Source organism: Palaemon carinicauda, unplaced genomic scaffold (assembly GCF_036898095.1).
Source record: "Palaemon carinicauda isolate YSFRI2023 unplaced genomic scaffold, ASM3689809v2 scaffold57, whole genome shotgun sequence".
Taxonomy (NCBI): domain Eukaryota; kingdom Metazoa; phylum Arthropoda; class Malacostraca; order Decapoda; family Palaemonidae; genus Palaemon; species Palaemon carinicauda.
The window spans coordinates 389458-411397 of record NW_027171838.1 but is presented as its reverse complement, the minus strand read 5'-3'; the positions used below and the strand labels follow the sequence as shown (position 1 = coordinate 411397).

Sequence of the window (21940 nt, the reverse complement as noted above, 5' to 3'; positions counted from 1 at the left end):
GACGGGTAAGGATGGTACAGGTAGTATCGGGTTGCCGGCAGTATATGCCGGCACTCCGGAGATCGACCGGCAAGCGGACGAATAGATAGGAGTAGGAGAGCCGCCGGTAGTAGCCGGCGGCAGCCGGCAGCCCCTCGGTACACGGGGGGCTGGGGGCAAGGGTAGGGAAGTCACCAAGAGGGAGGCAGGTATTGCCGGCAATAGAGGCGGCAAGAGACCGGCACCCGGATAGAGAGAGTGACAGGGGGAGGGGGGAAGGGATGTAGGAAGTACCGTCAGGGTTCCAGACATCCCTCCCCCTCCCTGAGGGGGTGTACCCATGATAGAGACAGGCTCTAGCATCCAAGCAGGGGTCACTAGGGACCGGGAGCAGGTAGCCCAAGGGAGGGCTAGGGAACACCCAAGAGGGGGGGGGAGACTCCCCTATGCAGAGCTACACTAGTAACTAACCTTATAGGACACTATGAAGGTATATGTACCAGAGCGGACAGCACAGGGAAGCTCGGGTAGCCCTACTCTTCCACCCTAAGGAGGAATTGTAGGACAGGGGACAGATGAGTATAAACTAACCTAAGCATAGGCTAGGCTATACAAGAGATAGGTGGGGAGGGAGAAGAAAGGGGTCTTCCCAGGAAGGGTTTCTGTACCAGAGCGGCCACAAAGGGAAGGGAGGACACTCCCTAACCTAAGATTAGGCTGATCAGCTAAAAACGGTGCAAGAGTACAGTTTCAGCATGGAACAGAGAAACCTTCCTAACCCGGCCTAGATCAGGGCTAAAAGTCCTGAACTAGGCAAGGAAGAAGACATATCGCTATCGCAGGAAAGTCGTAGACTATCCTAGCCATAGAGGTAGGCTAGCCTAACCTCACTCTCAGACGCAATCCTAAAGGGGGTTCATTCCTTTAGGGAGGACTGAGAGGCGATTTAATACTCTATTAGGCAATAAATCCCTTTACTCAGAAAAGGGATCAAGGCTAAATAGAGGGAGTGCCAAGGCAGGGGATGAAGGAAGCATATAGGGGCCCTAAGGTTAGGTTAGGCTAGAAAGAATCACTGACTAGCCTATCCCCTATATGGTCCCTGAAGGCGAAAACATTTGCATCACTAGTCAAAAGTATTGTAAAATAATAATGCCACTATCTTCATAACTTAGTCTAGGATCACTGATAAATCATGCATGAACACTTGTATATAGGCTCCTGGCCTGGGGGCTATAGTAGCCGACTGGTATGAGGTCAATCGATGACCGATAAAAAGCGTCTAACACGAAATAAAAGTTCCTAGCTATGAAGACTAAATAAACTAATGTATTCGATTAGTATATAATGCCGGAAGCGTTGTTGTGGCTAACTAAATAAGACATGCAAAACAACAACGACGCCATAAAATGGCGGGTCCGGTAGAGGCACAGCTCCGCCGCAAAACATCAATTATTTCGCGAAATAATATTTACTTTACGGCCAGAGCTTAATTAAACAATACTGGAACCTTGTACTCAACTTTCCAGAAGAAGGCGAGGCTGAAGGTAACGACATAGCGAAGATGCAAAACGATAAAGTTCACACAAGGGAAAATCCGTCTCAGTAGGGCAGCTACTAACAAAAGGATAAAGACGCTCGTGACGTCATTAGAGCAATGGCGTCCGTTTGTTTACGTCTCGAGTATCAGTAGTAGCCACGAGTGAGATTAGCTGTGGAACGGCTCCCAGCTATTCTCAGCCCTTACACACCGAAGCGTTAACCCTGTTCGGGGTGGAGATAGCTATGTGGCACGACCAGACATGCGTGTCCCCTGTTGTATTACGATGTCTTAAAGGGAAACCTTTGAGATACTCGCTCCAGAAGTTAGAATTCTGTGATAACCTGTGGTTAAATTCTCTGGGAATATCTTAGTAGTCTTATACCCAAGGAAGCTACCAAACAGGAACCTTCCATCAGGACGCCATGGCTTGAGCCCAAAAAAGCACAAATATTCATTATAATAGTAATAACGTTGAAAATTATATAAATATACACATAAAAAAATTTAGGGCAAGGCATGCAACATAATAAATAAATCACAAAAGACAACACCTGATGGCTTATATAATAAAATTGCCGCCTAGTAACGAAGGTCTGCAAGCCATCTACGATACGTAACTTGATATCGGCCCTAAATATGAACCACAAGGGTTCTAAACGCTAAATAATGAATATCCACAATAACATATAAAACTATTAACTAAAAATAAAATTAATACACTTAGTAACACCGCGAGTGAAACTAAAAGCTCTCAAAACAGGAGTACCAACCGTAAGCGGAATCGAGCAAGACCGATATGATCGAAGAGAATAAACTCCTATAATTTAAATATTAAACGATCTAGATTGCTCAAAACACAGCAAAACATAGCTTGGTACTTAACTTAGACGGTGACTCCTGGGAAACCGATGTAGAAGCCATAATTCAGTGAAAAAATAAGGTAAAACACGAGAGCACAAACAAGCGGGTTACCACAAAGGCGTGCTAAAAAGGAGTTGGGTTCTGAGCGGATGCAGAGTTGGTGGTGCCGAGTGAGGTTGAACGGCTCTCCTCTATTGGGGTCTTTGTCGTGGATGAATCTAAATAGTGCGGGACCTCTGGATTATACGCCCAATTTTATACCGACACCAATAGGTGAGCGAGCTAGTTAACCTAGCACTCCTTTACATTTTTTCTCTGGTATATTTAGCAGTAAATTACCTAAGAATAAGTGCTAATTGGAGCTTATTCACTGGCCGGCACAGGTTCAAGCCCAGAAATATCTATTATATATATATATATATATATATATATATATATATATATATATATATATATATATATATCTATTTTTGGGTGAGATGGCCATGACGTCCTAATGGAAGGTTCCTTTAGTAGCTTCCGAAGGGTATATATGACTACAGTGATATTCCCAGAGAATCAAACCAAAGGTTTCACAGAATTCTAACTTCTGGCACGAGTACCCTTAAGATTACTCTTAAGGGTATCGTATATCATCAGGGGACGTATTCTTGACACGCCACATGGAAATCTACACCCCGAATAGCCCTTTCGCTCCGAGGGGGAATAAGTGGCAGAATTAGAAGGGTAGCCGCAATTAAAGTTACCCTGGTTCCCCTACTACTATCGTATCACGACCGCGCCAACTCCCTCTGGCGGCCATTCCTCGTAGTTTTGAACAAGGTGCTACAGATACAGTAGATCAGGGGGGGGGGGGGGGAAACGTGAAGATCTTTTCTTAGAAAAGAAGGGTGAGTCCATTAGGACGTCATGGCCATCTCACCCAAAAATAGATTTTTCGCTTCGCTCAAAATCCGTTTTTTGGGCTTAAGCCATGACGTCCTAATGGAAGCATACCAGAGAATTAATGTATCTGTGGTTTTGTGTCAGTGCCTTAACCTTGGGACAATATTTCTACGGCCAAAAGAGCCAATTGAGACAAATTACGTTACCGTTATCCGTCATCATCACTATGCATAACAATGTTAGTGCTTCCTGCCCCGTGCAGGGAAGAGTCATTTTTAGACGTTAGAAAAGGGGCCTCAAGGTAGCATATATTGTATGAACAAACATAAGTATACACTGAGAATACAAAAGGTCTCAAGAATTGTATATATTGCGAAACCAATATCAGTGTCCTCATCCATTGATTGTAAGCATACAATGATATGAGAAATACTTACATGAGTAAGTTAAGGAACTCTGGTATTTTAAAACATGCAATTGTTGGGTGAATTAGGATGCAACTGCATTTTAATAGACATTTATTCCTAATAAATGACTTCATGCTAAATGAATGTAGCATGATAAGGAAATTATACGCGAGATATACACAGAAATTAATGTTCCCTTTTGAAAGGGGAAAATGATGAGTGCCACTCTCAAACTGAAGAAAAGCTCTTTTAACAAGACTTTTCTTTATGATTTCTGTACATGAAATAGTTTAACAACACTGTGTACTATGTACACACGGCACTAGTGGTATCCGTATAATTTCACACCTGAGATTCTGAACAGATTTAGTGTCACCTTGGCAACACTCATTCAAAGGGAGGTCACACAAAAATTGCTGACCCCTTCTCCTTTTAATTGATAGTCCCAATCAATTTACTGTTCATCGCAGAGCTAGACGACAGGGTCTAAATAGCACCTGCCGCCACCACATAATGCTTCAATCCATAGAATTGCTTAGTATATTGTCTGTGAGACACATTGGACAACCTCCGATCAGAAAGTGAGCGAAGAGGCTGAAGTCCACACACTGAAAGGTTTGGTGATGAAGCAACTTTCCTCGGATCTTTTATCTGCAGAGGTACTGTCAGGATCTGCTCCGCGAAAAGGGTAGGTGAGCTTCACCCTCAGTTGTAGGAATAGTTTGATCCAAAGTTTTCTCCTGTAAAGAGCTGTTCCTCCTGAAGTCTGAAGTTATACGAAGATAGACCTTAGGCGCTCTAGCAGACCTAGAGAGACATTTTCCTTCAAAGGGCAGATTCTCCAGGAGCCCCACCTCTTAGTAGTTAGGGCATCTTTAATGAGTAAGGTTAGATCAGAAAGAAATGCAGTTTTCCCACCTAATGTGGCCCTCATCTCCAGATAGGGCCACTATTTCACTAACTCTAGTCCCAGAGGCTATAGCGAACCGAAAAAATAACCTTTTAGGTTAGATCAGTGGTTCTCAATCTTTTTCAGTTGATGGCACCCTAAACTGATGTAACCATTACTGTGGCACCCCTTCTTCACCACCCCACCATATCTCATGAATTAACTTATTTGATGAATATAATTACTGTACTAGCAGCTTTGAATCCATTAAGGAGAAACGTCACTATATAAACACTAGACATTATTATTATTTTTATTATCATTCATAATCAAACCAAATCCAGCACCACCGTACAATGCAGAAATACAAAGAGCATATTAGAAGATTTGAAGTAAAGAGTTATGAATGCAGACTAAATAAAAAGAAAATGGTAATCACCCTTAAGCAAAGAGGAAAAAAAAAAACCTATTTTAGTGAGATGTGTGTGCTTGATGTGACTGACAGATCCGTTTCACATTGGGTTGAATGGTGGACAAACATACTCTCATTTCTTCCTCAAGAGTTTTCATCCTTTCCCTTTTGTTAGTTTTAATGTTTGCTAGAGCAGAAAACCCCAACTCACTTTGGTAAGAAGTAGAAAACTGGATTAACATTACCAGAGCTTTTTTGGCAACATGAGGATACTTAGTCTTGATCTGAACCCAGAATTCATCAAGAGGCAGCTGCATGTGCAATAACTTTAGATCACGATCATGACGCAATTCCACTAACTGCTCTTTTTCCATGAGGGTAAGCTGAGATTGGGTAGATGTAGATGCAACAAATGGGTTTCTTATCCAGTCATAGTTTTCAGTGCATATATCTGGGAAATAGTACTGAAGTTGTTTTTCCAGTACTGCAAGATGCTCAGAAATAATAGGTATTATCTCACCACTGTTTGCTGCTACTGCAACATGTGAGAACATGTCCAAATTGCCTTCTTTTACTTTGCCGCCCCATAGTTGCAGTTTTCCTTTCAGCGCTTTAATTTTATAAGTGGAAGATGAAACATTTTCTGATTTTCCTTGCATGCTGGCATTTACCTTGTTTGAAAGTTCAAAGATGTCAGCTAAGTAAGACAATTTTGCAAACCAAGTGTCATCTGCCAGTAAATCACAGAATTCCTCTTGTTGTTCAAGAGTGAAAAAAGTAAGCATCTCTTTCATCAGTTCGCATACTCGTGACAATACTTTCCCTCTGGACAGCCATCGTGCTTCCGTATGTAGAAGAAGGTTCAAATGTTTTGCCTCAAGCTCTTCGCACAGCTTAGCAAACAGACGAGACTTCGGTGGTGGTAGTAGTAGTAGTAGTAGTAGTAGTAGTAGTAGTAGTAGTAGTAGTTGTTGTTGTTGTATTGTACAAGTATAGAAGAGAAAATATCAACCTCTATTTGCGAAAAATGTTTGAGCATGTAACTTCCTACATACACTGATAATTATATGAAGACTTTTGAAAACTTTTTGTTTCAAATGTTCATTAAGACGATTTAGCCAAGACAAAACTCATGACAATTTTGCGGCACCCCTATGAGCTGTCTATGGCACCCCAGGGTGCCACGGCACCCAGTTTGAGAATCACTGGGTTAGATGCTTGAGGGAACAATCCTCTTTGTTCACAGGTGAGGCATAATGTAGGACGTTGTCCAAAGACCATGGGATGGGCTTTAGTGGTGTTGCAGGCCTAAGCCTGCACATGTTTTCTGAAATTTATTAAAGATTTCAATCGTTAGATCCATTTAAAGGGCATATGGAAGAGGTCTAGTCGGGGCTGATTTGCACAGAGATAATGGTCCATGGATCTAAAGATCCCATCAAGTGACCTCTCTCGCAAAGTCGGCCATACCCTTGGTGCTTACTCAAGGGTTTATATTGGGACAAGGGCGAAGAACTAGACTTCTCATAGTATCCAAGGATACACTGCTTCCTTCCTCAAAGGCCAACGCGCTGTTGGCCGCCAGACCCTGACTATAGGGATGGACAGAGAAGGACATGCAGAAGATCATCAAATTGTTTTCGGGCCCTTTTGCTTTACAAAACAATTTACTTTTCCCAAGAAGACTCGTATTGTCTTCTCGTTGACTAGACTTGTATTCTTCTAGGAATTCTATTTTGCCTTTAAGATCCCAGTCTTTTCCCTAACCTTTAAGGGCAAGGAATTCATAAAATGAAGGGATCAGGTGTAGTACTGTGATAAATCGAAGGCAGAAAACTTCTGAGCCTCCTGGATAACCTAGGTGCATAACTAGGAGTAGCCTTAGTACCTTCATTACAGGGAACGGGGTGTTCTTGAGCTTTCTGGGAGCCAACAGAGCCCCTCTTCCCTGGAAGGGTCTCAGCATGTAGAGGGCCTTCCGGAGGAGATTTGATGGGCTGAACAGGAATTCTAAGTCCATCACTTCTATTGTAGAGACATGATGTCTGTTACCTCCATTAGAGGATCCTCGTATGGGGCTAAATAACGAGATAGTATCTTGATAACGCTCGTGATGAAGAGAACGATCTGCAGCTCGGGGACTTGTCCCCTTCTGGTAGGGAATGGGTCTGCGTCCGTGTACCATTCCAACTCTATTGGGTTGAACCCGAGAAGAGCATCCGCTGTCACCTTGCGGATCATATATAAACGAGCTGCTGATAGGCGCCATTCCCTTAAGGAAGGGATGGCTAGCATTCCCTAATGAAATGAGACGTCCCGTATCCTCGACAGTTTCGACGCCTCATTATCGCTTCGATGCCCCAGATCAACCTGAGGAGGTCTGATCTGTGTGGAGAGAGTTTATCCACCCATTACAGGGCTAAAATGGCCTACAGGTCCGTGGCCTTTGGTCATTGTAGGGTAAGCGAAGAGGGAATGACCATCATTGGTCCTATTAGATCTCTTCGAGCGTTTGATGCGTATCTTCTCCAGCCTCTTAACGCATCTTATAGTTGTGCACGTAGCACTGGGTCTGTCTTCATTGTGAACTGGAGAGAGTTCGAAACTCCTCCCTGTTAGCGCCATGGAATCCTGTCTGATTACAATAGTCTCTTGACAGACCTTGCGATTTCCTTTTACATCCCCAGGGGAAGGGAGCGTTAGGGTGACTACAGGTTTCAATAAGTTTTTAAAACATTGAAGCCCCTGAGCTGGAGAGAATCGAGATTTCTTGAAGTTATTTGCATCCTCGATGTTCCGGGGCCGGATCATCTCCATGGATGCTCATAGACTGTCATTTCAGGTGCTGCCCACCCCAGCCTGTTGTCCAGGGCCATCGTTGCCTGAACTCTTTCTAGGCTTGGTTTCGCTGACTGTGTCTGCTAATTCCGTAAAGATCCTAGGACTGAAACTAGTCCGACTAGAATCTCGTCTAGGATATATGTTATCCTCTATAACTTGGATCCCAGGTAGGAGGGGAGGGGGTGACTGACTGGAAGTTGCTGATAGACATCTTCCAGGTCTGGCTAGATTGTCAACACCCCTTACTGAATAAGGTCCTTATGTTCAGAAGGATTAACATTCTGAACTTGTTGTTTTATTGGAACTTGTTGAGTGGCGCCGAGTCCAGAATGACTCAGAGTTTTCTTGAGTCCTTCATGTGAACACTAAACAGCCTTCCTTGAAAATCGATGGACTCTACTTTCCTCACCGCTAGTATGCTCTAGAGCTCTAAGGTATACTCTTCTAGGGGAATTTGAATAAAAGAAGAGTTGAGGAAAGTATGGTGGAGGTTTGTCCATTTCCATTCTAGTCTCATCTTGGTTAGGCCTTGGACCCAAGGATCGAAGGTCCAGCGATCCAGGAGGAACTTCCCTCCTACCAGAAGCGTCTGTTTGCTTCGCATGATCCGAAAGTGTATATATCTGACCGTGTGTGGAATAACGGTCATTGTAACTGTGGGATGCTGTTTAACATCCCAAGGAGAACTAAGAAACCCTTCCGTTCTCCTTTCAGGCCATACCTGACCGTTTGCCTATATCAGCTTTTCAGTGTTTCACTGTAATAGAAGATTCCTTTCTATTGTATAAAGCTTAGGATAAGTACGCTGGAAAAGAGGGGAGATACATACGTGTAAATACTTCCAGCCGACTGCTGTGGCCTTCCTAATTATTGATTCTAGGGCATCCCTTTTCAAGAAGGGCCCGATGGAAGATTCTAGTCCATAAGGATAGAGTAGCGTCCTACATCCGGGGGATTAATAATGAGAATCAAGTAGCTGATGAAGAATCAGCGTATGGAAAAAAAGGGTGGAAAGTGGATCCCCCAAATGAGGTAGGTCTCAGCAAGGGATTGTGCTTAGAAGCACAACGTACTGGGAAACCATTCTATTGTATGGTTATGTACCAAAGATTTCTATCTGCGATATGGTCCTAAACTGCAGATGTACAGGGTATTGTATACCCCTATACAACTGGCATGTTACCTTCAAGGCTATTACTTCGGGGGTAAGTTAACTGGCACAGTACTTCAGTACCGATATGGCAAGCAGGTCTTTGACATATCAGTGACTTGTCGGTTGTCAGCGGGTCACTGACAGAAGTCGCACCATCCTAGCCAGTATTCAATGTGACTGGGTAGTGGTGAAAACTATACGCGTAGTCAGCAGATCTCTGAACCAGAGGCGACTCCTCGGGCTGTTGGCAGACCGCCGGTAATCGGCGGGCTGTCGATTGAAGGTATACCAACTCAGCTATTGACTGGGTGGTGACCAAGGGGACACACTGCCGGCTCTTGGCGGCGGAGTCAGATGTGACAGTGAAACAATGACTGCTGTCGTTGATTTCACTACAAGGTGTGGCTTGAATGTGGAGACTCTGCCCAGTTTTTGTCAGTTGGTGGTTTGAGTCCCGCTCAGACTCACCAATACCGTTAGTGTCTGCAACCTCCTTGAGAGGCAGGGGGGGGGGTTAGACCTTAAAAACCTTTAAAAGGAACACTAAATCGGCAGTTTTCGTAATGAGTAAGTAAAATTTTCCAGTTCAATTCCCGTAGAGTTTTCACATTTTTGCGAGTTCGTAACTGGACCGCATTTATGAGATAACTTTCGAAACAAAACCAACCACTGTTCGACAGCTCTAGACTACCGTCTTGTATGTTGGGGATTTGGAAATAATATTGCTGGGGGGGGGGGAACCTGCATATATTATGTCCGTGAAAATACTCACCTTTATAACTGCATAAGACTGCAATGCATCATCTGGTGTCCCTCCTGTAAGGAAGGGAGAACAGAAATGAGTATTCAATTGATTATCGCATCAATAAACAATTTGCAAAATTGTCTTTTGACAAAATAGCTTAGGACAGAAAGCTAAAAGGGATAGTGGGAGACACATACCCGTGTATCCCCTGCGAGCCAATGCTGTTACTTCTCAGTATTAAGATAAGGAAATTCCTCCAACCGGGGAATTCCCTGAAGAAAAGGGGTTCGAACACCTAGGTGTAAGGAAGTGTACAAGCACTGTCCCCCTATATTCTTAATGCTGTGAGGTAAGGAGGATTTATTCACAATCAGAGTATCGAAGGAATGTCATTCTTTCGAAATAGGAGCGGTAACAGTAGAAGCTCGCATCCGAGATATGTTGATTAGAAATTAAAAGACATATTTGGTTATCCCAACCCATCTATTTGGTGTAACCTCCCTTACAATATTAAATCAGGAAGTTTCCTGAACAGGGAAACTCAGGGATAAAGGCTCTCCCCTTTAGGTTTTAGAGGCGTCACACCACCGGCCTTTTACGAAATTTAATATTGCAGGGTAAATAGAAACTGATTTCAAATCAGAATATTGATGAAATATCATTAAATCAATATAGAATTGGGTTCAAATATACTGACTACTAGTATAGACCTATACCGTAGTTCAGCCAGCAGAAAATAAAAGACATATACTTATGCATCCCAACCAATCTATTTGCTGTGACATCCCTTACAATATTAAATCAGGGAGTTTCCTGATCAGGGAAACTCGGGGATAAGGGCTCTGCCCTATAGGGGTTAGAGGTGTCACACCACCAGCCCTTTACGAATATTGCAGGCTAAATGGAAACTGATTTCAGATCAGAATATTGATGAAATATTATTCCATCAATATAGAATTGGGTTCAGCAAATATCTGGGCAGGGATACCCAAAATGTATTGGAAATAACTACTAGTATAATATATACGATAGTTATTCATCTGCCGTATATACTATACTGCAATTATACTGATTACCTGTATAGACATATACTTTAGTTCAGCCGGCATGTTGCCGGATTAGCTAGCTATTGCCGGAGCATCTAGCAAGCTAGAAAAGAGAGAGAGAGAGAGAGAAAGCATGGAGTGAAGGCTATCTATTACTGTATATGTATACAGTAATAAAAGATGTAAATGTCTAATTTTACTGCCTTTCTCCGAAAAGAAGGTTCACTTCCATTTAGCCACAGTACTATTGCCAGCTTACTATTGTAGGCCAGCCTCCGGCAGCACGGGTACAGTCGGCATGCTACCTACTGAGTCAGTACCTATCTGTGCCGGTCTACTGCCGGCCAGAACAATACGCCGACAACAGAAACTGTGGCTAGCAGTTCAAGGGAGAACTGGAGAACCTTGGTGACAAAAGGGACCTCCCATCCACAGCCGCCAAAGCCGCTGGAAGCCGGCAGTCGCCGACAGCCGTCATGGCCGCCGGCAGCCGGCAGTCACCGACAGCTGACGGCTGAGGAGGGGGGTGGGGGGTGGTCTGGACGGCTCCAGCAGCCCACCGGCAATGGTAAGGTTGCAGGACTCCAGCACAGGAAAGACAATGGCTCGGCCATCGTAAAAGAACAGAGAGGGGAGGGGAAAGGGTCCTATATGAGGTATAGGAGGGACCGGCAATGTTGCCGGACCTACACACCATGAAGAAACTCTGTTTCAGTACCGGCACGACCACAAGCGGCAGGAGAATCATTTATTCTCCAGCTTAGGAAGTGCTAATACAGTTAAGGGGACGGCAGCTCATGCCGTTCCTCTCAACAAGGGAGAAACAGAGTTCCAATGCCGGCGCCATCCTATGCCACAAGAGTGTACAACTCTATAGCCCAGGGTCGGCGAGCATAGTACTAGTCTACTAGACCACAGGGAGAAGGTGGCGGCAACATTCGACCACTTCAGGTGTAGTCTAGGGAGGGCTAGCCTCCTATGCCGGCAGTTCCGCCGGCAGGGGAATGCAATCACCCCGCCGACCGACTGCCGACAAAAGACCAAATACTCTGAGGTTCTGATCGAATCCCAAAACTTGCCGTCGGCCGTTAAGGGATGAGACAGTAAACTCTAGGCTAGTCATGCCTGAATTCGAAATTCAAGGCCGATGCAGAGATTTGTAGCCTAAGGCTACTCTCAGAGGGAAGAGAGATTACCCATAAATCTCTAGCGAGATTAGTAATGGTTAATATAATTTCAGGAGATGTCGATTTCCAGGAATGATAACCAATACACAAGGGTAACCGGGGAAATGACGAAAATATATGTTGTCTAGGTTATGTTACCCAGACAAGACGAGATCTCGGTTACCTAAATCACCAAAACCCTGACATATACGATCGCCACGGAAAAGGGAAAAATATGCTTATAGATATCTTTACAATATATCCCTAAATAGCTTTCATAATAACAATTAAGCTATTTTAACCGGAATGTCGTTCATGTACAAAGAACGGCAGCGCCATGGCGACACCAGCGATCGGCAAAGATCCGCACACAATAAATACACTAAATTGATTGTTAGGCTGGAAATAAATTACATATTGTAAAGAATAAATACTCAACTTTCTGGATGGAGAAAGAAGCCGTAGAAAGCATAAAGATTCCCAAAAATCAATCGAAAATGTCAGATCGACAGGGAACACCACCGTAGCGAGTCGCTACAGATAAAGGAATGACCGCCAGAGGGAGTTGGTGCGGTCGGGTTGCGATAGTAGTAGGGGAACCAGGGTAACCTTTATTGCGGCTACCCTTCTAATTCTGCCACGTAGTCCCCCTCGAAGTGTAAGGGCTATTCGGGGTGTAGATTGCCATGTGGCGTGTCAAGAATACGTCCCCTGATGATATACGATACTCTTAAGAGTAATCTTAAAGGTACTCGCGCCAGAAATTAGAATTCTGTGAAACCTTTGGTTTGATTCTCTGGGAATATCACTGTAGTCATATATACCCTTCGGAAGCTACTAAAGGAACCTTCCATTAGGACGTCATGGCTTGAGCCCAAAAAAATGGCTGGACATGTGGCATGAAATAGAGAATATAATAAGACTAACCTGACCGAACTAGATCTGTTTTTGCGTGACCTAGCAGCATTGTTCATGGTGTCTTCTTCGGCTCTCCCTGCACCGGGCTGCCGAAATTCGCTCGGGACCGGAATTTTGATGGTCCTTCTTCACACACGTCGCAAAATAATAATAAATTAGGGTCCTGATGCGAATGTCCAGGTGTCCTACCGTTGCATATGGTCATTCTCTTACCTAGGAACAAGACAAATCGACTAAACACAAGGTATTTTGAGTTTCCCTTCCCAAGAACCTCTGAGAGTCCAATGGCACTTAACTAACTTATAGGAATATACGTTCCAGCAATGTGAGTGCTGAGGGAATTTGTTTTCATATACAGCTATATTACTTATATCATCCTGTTTATATTCAAATACACATCTTAATTGCATATGATGATTTAATTTTATATATTAATTGTAATTTGCAAAATTATAATTAACGGATTTTGAAGCAAAGCGAAAAATCTATTTTTGGGTGAAATGGCCATGTCGTCCTGATGGAAGCTTCCTATTGGCAGCTTTCTAAGGGATATTTGGCTACAGTGATACTCCCAGAGAATTAACCATAGGTCTCCAGAATTCTAACTCCTGGCGCGAGTATCCTTAAAATTTCCTCTTAAGGATATCGCATATCATGGGACGTATTTCTTGATACGACACACGGCAATCTTCACCCCGAATAGCATTTTCGCTTCGAGGGGGAGAGTGTCGAAATTGAAGGGGAGCCGTTATCAAGGTTACCCTTCCTCCCCTACTATTACAGGGCTCCAAGATGGCACTCATTCCTTGTAGCATGAAGCATGGTGCTACAGATGTAGTAGTTTCGGGAGGGATTTGTACCTAAGCCTTTTCTTAGAAAATTAGGGTGGGTCCATCAGGACGACATGGCCATCTCACCCAAAAATAGATTTTTCGCTTTGCTTCAAAATCCGTTTTTTGGGCTCAAGCCATTTCGTCCTGATGGAAGTTTACCAGAGAATTACTAGAAAGTACTGTATCTGTGGATTTGTGTAAGTGCCTCAACCTTGGGACAGTTTATATATGGTCATTCAGACCATTCAGAAATATGACATTACCGTTATATGTCATTACCACTAATCATGGAACAATGTTAGGACTTCCTGCCCCCTGCAGGGAAGTGTCTTGCTAGACAGTAAAAAAGGCTCAAGGTTTGTATACGTGTAGGAACAAGTATAAGTATTAACTAGATCTATTTGGTTTCTATGTATCAGTACAATAAGTATAAGTTTTACTTAGGAAAATAAGTAAAAGAACTCTGGCTATGTTTTATTTTGCTACTTGCGGGGCGAAATAAGACGCAATTACACTCTTTTATTAATTTATTTAGGCTAAATGAGTAAATGGAATAACGTGTAGTAAACATAAAAGAGAATTATACATTCAACTTATACAGACAATGTTTTTCTACCTGAAAGGGAAGAAAAGGGTTAATGCCACTCATAATAATTGAAAAAAAATTTCAATATAAGTTTTTCTGTAAATGTTGGATACTATTAACACTGTGTACACTGTACACATGGCACAAGTGTCATTTGTATAATTCTGCACCTGAAAATTTGAACAGTCCTAGTGTCACCAGGGTGACACTCACATAAAAGGATATAGCACTAGAAGGTGCCAACATCTTTTCACCCGAATTGAGAGTCCCAATCAATTCACTGTTCATCGCAGCAATAGACGACAGGTTTTACTACACTACCTGCCGCCACCACATAACGTTTGATTTCGTGCACTTGCTTCGCATAATGTTTGTAAAACACTCTGGATGACTTCCAGCCAGTGTATGAGCGAAGACGCTCAAAGTCCATATACAGTACTGAAAAAAGTTCAGTATATCATGACCTGCGGGTGTACTGCGGGTGTACTGTCAGGATCCGCTCTGTGAATAAAGTAGGTGAGTTTCGCCCTCAGTTGTTTTAGGGATAAGTTCAATCCTAAGGTTTCTCCTTTGAAGAGCTGTCCTCCCCTGAAGTCTCAAGTTCTTCGAAGATAGACCTTTAGACATTCTACTGGACTTAGAGAGACATCTTCCTTCAGAGGGCAGATTCTCCAGGGACCCCATCTTTTGGTGGGTAGCTCGTTCTTGGCGAGAAAGGTAGGATCAGGAAAGAGATTTAGTTCTCCCGCTTCTGTGAACTGAATATGGCCCTCGTCTCATGATAGGGCTACTATTTCACTAACTCTAGCCCCTGAGGCTATAACGAACAGAAAAATCACTTTTTGGGTTAGATCCTTACGAGAACAATCTTCATTGTTCAAGGTTGAAGCATAGTGTAAGACCTTGTCCAGAGACCATGAAATGGGCTTCGGAGGGGCCGCAGGTCTAAGTCTAGCGCATGCCTTCGGGATATTGTTAAAGATTTCGTATACCAGGTCCACCTGGAAGGCATGTAGAAGAGGTCTAGTCAAGGCTGACTTGCACGTAGTTATCGTGTTGGCAGCCAAGCCTTGTTCATGAAGGTGGATGAAGAAGGACAGGCAGAAGTCTATTGAGATTTCTTTTGGCCTTTTTGCTTTAACGAAAGCAACCCACTTTTTCCAAGACGATTCGTATTGTCTTCTGGTTGACTTTGACTTGTATTCTTCTAAGAAGTCTGTACTGCCTTTTGAGATCCCAAATCTTTTCTTTACCGCTAAAGCGAGAAAATCATGAGATGAAGGTTTTGGGTTCTCTGTGATGAATAGAAGACAGTCGACTTCTGAACCAGTTGAGATAGAGCTAGGTTCAGTAGAGGGACCAGCCTCAGCTTCAGTTCCATCACCAGAGGGAACCAATTGCTCTTTGGCCACTTGGGGGCCACTAGAGCTGCAGTTCCCTGGAAGGATCTCAGCTTGTTGAGGACCTTCAGCAGGAGATTGGTTGGAGGGAACAGGTAAATCCGGGTCCACTTATTCCAATCGAGGGACATGGCGTCCGTCGCCTCTGCCAGAGGGTCCTCGTATGGGGCTACATATCGAGGTAGTTTCTTGTTGTCGCTCGTCGCGAAGAGGTCGATCTGCAGTTCCGGGACTTGTTCCAAAATGAAGGAGAATGAGTCTGCGTTTAGGGACCATTCTGACTCCATCGGCTTTAGCCTGGATAGAGCGTCCGCTGTCACATTGCAGAACCCTTGTAGGTGAACTGCTGATAAGTGCCATCTCTTCTTTTTCGCTAAATAAAAGATGGCTAACATCACATGGTTGATGTGGGGCGATCTCGAGCCTTGTCGGTTCAGACATCTCACTATCACTTCACTGTCCAAGACCAGCCTGATGTGGGCTGATCTATGAGGGGATAGTTTCTTCAGCGTCAAGAGGATTGCCATGGCCTCCAGAATATTGATATGAAAGGTCTTGAACAGGGATGACCAAGTCCCTTGGGCTTTCCTTTGATGGGAGTGACCTCCCCATCCTTCCGTCGAGGCATCCGTCTAGATTGTCACCGATGGGGGAGGTGGTTGCAAGGGAACGGTCCTCGTTAGGCTCTTGACCTTCGACGACGGCTTGAGAAGTGATCGTAGTAAGGTTAGTACCGGTCTTTGTAGATCTCTTTGAGCATTTGATGCGTATCTTCTCCAGACTCCTGACGCATCTTTCAGCTGTGCTCTTAGCACTGGGTCTGTTACTGCTGCAAACTGGAGAGAGCTCAGTACTCTTTCCTCTTGGCGTATGACAGGCACCCTAGAGATGAGGATCTAACAAAGCTTATCCAATCAAGAGATTTGTCTAAGGTTCACAGGTAATTATGCCTAAACTTATCATAATTGGTCCAATTATATGTTATAAGTAGTATTTTAAATATATAACTTCCCTGGTAGTTACATATATATAGCTTAAATCTCGTGTTTCGACGCAGCACGACAGAAATTCAAATTCGCCGCGAACGCCGCCATGATAAGTAGGTGGTCATACATGAGCGTCATCACTCGTAGGCTATCAGAACCATTCCCAACATCAGAAATTCTCTGTCATTGTTCGAGTGAACACCTCAGAAATTCTTTCGCTAATTACTTTATTCTACAATTTGATGAAGTACCTTTTGTGTGATTATTGTTAATGACTTTCACCGCTTGTTTTTGGATATTTTCTGGACTTTTCACTATCGATTTAATAGACTTTGTTGGTTTTTGACCTGGACTGTTTTTTCTGTTTACAAAATGGCTGACTCATATGACACAGATGCCTAAGGCCTCTATTGACCCTTATTCAGTATGCTGTGGTTGTAGAGGTCAGGTTTGTATGTTTAATAACAGATGTAATGAATGCAAGTCTTTGTCTGAATCGGAGTGGAATGTTTTCGATCACTATGTTAAGCGTTTGGAAAGAGATAGAATTAGAAGGTCTAGATCAGCTAGTATACTTTCTAATACTGTATATTTTCTGATGGTGATATTCCTTCCAATGTTCATGCTAATATTCCTATTCCTATTGCAGTAGTCCCAGACTCCAATACGGTGTCGGAGGTAAGTGAACCTTCCTTAAAGGATGTGATGGCTGCTATTTCAGCCTTAGGCGCCCAAGTTCGCTCCCTAACTACGGAGAAAGAAGTTATGTGGAGTGAAGTGCGTGGTTTGCAAAGCAAAATAGTGAATAGTGAAAGTGAAGTGGAGGGTGCGTCCGTTGGTGTCCGTCATAATCCCAGCTGGGGACCTCTTCCATGCTCCCCAACACCTGGGAGAAGGAATGTCGAAAGGCAAAATTATATGGCAGACCTTGATCAGCGAACGGACGTCCCCTCGAGCGATCATGTTGACGATCCCCAAATCGCTCCCCCTCGCCGCAAGAAAGGCGAGGTTATATGTCTGCATGTCTGCATCTTCTTCTGATGACGCAAAGCTGCGACGTGGTTGGCGTCAACCACTTAGTTCAAGACCACTCAAGAGACGTATGTCTCCTAATAAACCATCTTGCAGTGACTGGTGTTCGCCGAAGGTTTTCCTTTCGGAGTAAGACGACGTGTCAGCACTGAAACATTCTCGGAAGACGCATGTTTCGTCGGAGGAAGAAGGTGCTCAGTTTACGTCAGTACACGCTCCTTCCCTTTCCCCAGATTGGGAAATGTCACAAGGACTTTCCCCTGGCGATCACCCTAATACTATTGACGTTCCCTCACAACGATCGATAATCGGTTTAGATTGCGCACAAGGCGCTTGCGGAAGTATCGACAGTTGACGGTACCTAGCAGCGATCAGTACATTGTTTAGTTAGCGCACACGGCGCTCATCATGTATCTGATTTGTCTGAGTTAAAGAGGTCAATTTAGTCTCTGTTTGACGCTTATGATTCTCGGACAGAGAAATTGCATCTAAAAGAATCGAAGGACAGCAATAGACCAAGAAAGGGTTCTTCCGATACTATCAGACAGCATATGTCTCCGATACTCAGCAACGCTCTCTCGCGGCGATCAGATCGCGTTGCCGCAAGCGATAAAGTGGACGCATGCGGCAGTTTGGTCTCTTCCTCACGGCAATCTGGACGCATGGAATAGTCTGAAAGCTGACGGCAACCTGGACGCATGCAGCAGTCTGTACTTATGCTGGACGCATGTAGTCAGGTTTTGTCCCCACGTCATAATAGACAAGAAGTTGCCTCTTCTTCGCGACTGACTGGACGCGATACTGACGCTCCCTCACGGCTCGCGGCAGACTCACGGCATTCGGGACACATGCAGCAGACTATTACCTCTACTGTAGACATGCAGCAGTCTCAATCTCTTATGTTGGAAGCACTGGAACCTGTTTCTCCATCAATGCCTTCAGTACATAAACGTGATGCTTCTTCGCAACTGGATTATATACTTCATGATATTCCTTCAGGACAAGGTGAATTATTTTTAGAAGACAATAACCAGCAGGATGATGCGGTCTTGTCTCCCAACCATTCGGATTAAGGAATCGATGTTCCCTTAGCTGAATTGGAAGAGGAATCTCAGGATCCGATACATGCAGCTGATTTTAAAATACTTCTTACAGTGTTATCATCTTTGTATCCAGAAGATTTTACAAAGCCTATGCCTCAAAGCCCACCCTCTCAATTTTTGAAGAGCAGACCCCAGAAAACATCCTTCTTTAAGAAGATGGTTCTGGCACGATCAGTTAAAAGAGCATTTTTTGGGCACAAGCCATGAAGTCCTGATGGAAGGTTCCTTCAGTAGCTTCCTAAGGGTATATATGACTACAGTAGATATTCCCAGAGAATTAAACTAAAGGTTTCACAGAATTCTAACTTCTGGCGCGAGTACCCATAAGGTTTCCCTTTAGGATAACGTATAATAACAGGGGACGTATGCTTGACACGCCACATAGCTATCGGCACCCCACATAGCGTTTACGCTTCGAGGGGAAGTGTGCAAGTATGGGAGGAGCCGTTACAAAACTCTCCTCTTTTGTTACTGTTACGGTACTCGGCGACATCACATCCGGCCGCCATGTTGGATTGATGCCGCCAGGGCGCGCTTTTCCTTATTCCTTTGCTTGTAGCGTAGTTGACTAGGTGCTTTTTTCCCAGTTTTCACTAAGTGATTCGTAATGTCGCAATCTTCTGCCTCGCCTTCTTCTGGAAAGTTGAGTAAGACATTCTTGTATTGTATAAATAAGCTCTAGCCATAAAGTAACGTCTTTTCATCTTAAAATACTGTGTTTTGTGGCGGAGCTGTGCCTTGACCGAAGGCGTCATCCATGACGCTGCTGTTCGCCTCGCATGCTTTATTTAGTTAGTCTGAACTGCCTTCCCGGTCTTATAACTAATTATCATTACTGTATTATTTATTTAGTCTTCATTGCTAGGAATTAGTTATATTATGCCGATTGTATTCATTTCGACGAGTGTAGGTAGCCAATCCTCATGGTAGCTTGTTAGCCTAGCCCCTAGGCTCGATAGCCTAGGCATTTTCGTTTATTTTCATGCATGATATAACAAGTGTTCCTAGTGTTAAATTTCGCAATGAAGATATAGGCATTTATACATACAGTATAAGATTCAGTGATTGCGCATTTGTGTTTGCCTTCTAGGAAGTATACAAGGGGTTTCGGTGATCTTGGTAGTCGACTCCCTTGCCCCTAACCTAACGCTAGGGCTCTTGTATACTTTCTCACCTCCCCAGTTACCTTACCCAAGGTAATCTCCTCCCTCTGAGGTAGCCTAGGCTACATCCTAGTCTTCCTTACCTTGAATTGCGTTCGAGTAAGGTTAGGCGAAGTTTTTCTTTCCCCACTCCTTGCCATAGTACATGCGCTTTGATTTTGGGACAGAAGCTCAGAGTACCAGTCGTTTTCCCCCAGCTACCCCATTGGGAGAATGTACTCTCCCTCTGGTCCCTGCTGGTGGGTGAAGGGGGGGGGGGGGCTCTGCCCTTCCCCCTAGTCCACACCTGGTTGGGTAAAGACCCTTCCTCCCTGTGGTCTAGCGACTTGTCCTACCCCTGTCTTTCTTAGTTTGGGGGACTTGTTCCCCTAGCCTAGGTTAGGCAGTCCAAGGGGATTCTGTTTCTTTATAGTTTAGGACAGTACACTAGTGCTGTACCTTCTCTGTGCTAACCTACCCTAGGCTGAAGAATGAATTCTTCCTACACCTGGATAGGGCTAGCCCTGAACAGAATCCCACCCTGGGAGTGTCGGTGGGTGCTACGCACCCTCCTACACTCCCCCTGAGGACCCTTACCCCTCCCCCCTCTGTCCTTTTGTGTTGGCCTAGCCATCACACCTCTGTCCGCCGTCCTACAACTCCCCTGCGTGCCGGTGGGTTGTGGGTTCGGCTTGGTCCTTTTGCTGGTTAGCCCGTACTGCTATGCCTCCCACATATAGTCGAACTATGGGTTAGCATACGACAGGTCGGTCTGCCGGCGGAAGACCTCTCTATCTTAGAGTGTTCTTCGGTCCTCCCTTGGACCGTCACCGGCAACTCGAGCCAGCTGCCGGCTCTGCTGCGACTGGATAAAAGGTTGCTACCCTCTTCATTTCATTTGAACACTCCTTCCGGAGGAAGAAGAGGTATGGATTCTGAGTACTACCCTTCCCTCTCTCTCTCCTCTTATCTTATCTCTCTCTCTATCAGTGCCGGTCCACTGCCGCCTCCACACTGCCGGCGACATCCGTCAGTGTCTCATGGTATCCTCTTTGTATCATTGATTGACGTCAGTGTTGGAATACCTTCGCCGGTCACTTGCCGGCTGCCGGGGGCCGCCGACTTGGCGGCGATCTGCCATCACATAGAGGTGTCGCCCTCAATCTGCCACATAGACTGATGGCTTGGAAGGGTTTCCCCTTGATGGTGGAGATTTGCCGGCGCCCGGCGCGCTTCCGGCATGCCGTCACGCTGCCGGAGCCACCTAATCATATCTCTGCAATGGACAGTCACTTCTCCTCCTGCCGGCACTGATTATTGTACAGCTATGGACAATAGCCAGTACATCTATGGTATAGTATATACCCTTAACTGAAAACTATTGTGTATAGTTGTGCAGTAAATTCTTCCAGCATACTCGTGCATCCATGCGCAGTCTCTTGCTGGGACCTAATCTGAATAGGGAGAATTCGCTCTCTCTCTCCCTTTTCTTCTATACTGAATGAATTCAGTCCCCCCCCCCGTCACTGTATCTAATTCCCCGGAGGAAGTCTAAGCTTTGCTCATTCAATGTGGATGTTTCTTCCTCCTATCAAGGCTCATGAGGAGCCCCTAGAATTAGTTATGGTGTGGGGTCACGGCAATTGACTGGGCGGGATGCACAAGTATGTGTCTTTCCTGCCTCTTTTCTAGCTTACCTATCCTAAGCTTACACTTGAAAAGGAATCTTATATTATAAGTTTTTATAACTTTAATACTAATCTAAGATTACTGTAAGTCATGACTGTTATTGACTTCCACAGCCTCATTTGCCTCTTTCTTTTACAGGAGGAGTACCTACGGGTGTGAGAGTGCCTTCTGCAGTGTTCGAATCCCTGATTTCTACGGCCACCTGGTGTACCAAACCCACGCCAGCTGTTCGATCACCCAAGGGAATCTTCGATATTGGGACCCGCAGGTCTGCACCGTCTGCAAGAACCTGCTCAATGAGGCGTTCGACAACCCTCTGTCAGC

At 44.5% G+C, this 21940-nt stretch overlaps 1 protein-coding gene across 1 annotated transcript; it reads right to left on the bottom strand.

Annotated features, from left to right (window-relative positions):
• Positions 1 to 5107: 5107 nt before the first annotated feature.
• LOC137637186 (zinc finger BED domain-containing protein 5-like) lies at positions 5108 to 5770 on the bottom strand (the record flags this gene model as incomplete). The annotated part of the gene is made up of 1 exon (XM_068369454.1): positions 5108 to 5770. A coding segment is annotated over exon 1 (663 nt), but the record flags the coding sequence as incomplete, so codon positions are not given.
• Positions 5771 to 21940: the final 16170 nt, after the last annotated feature.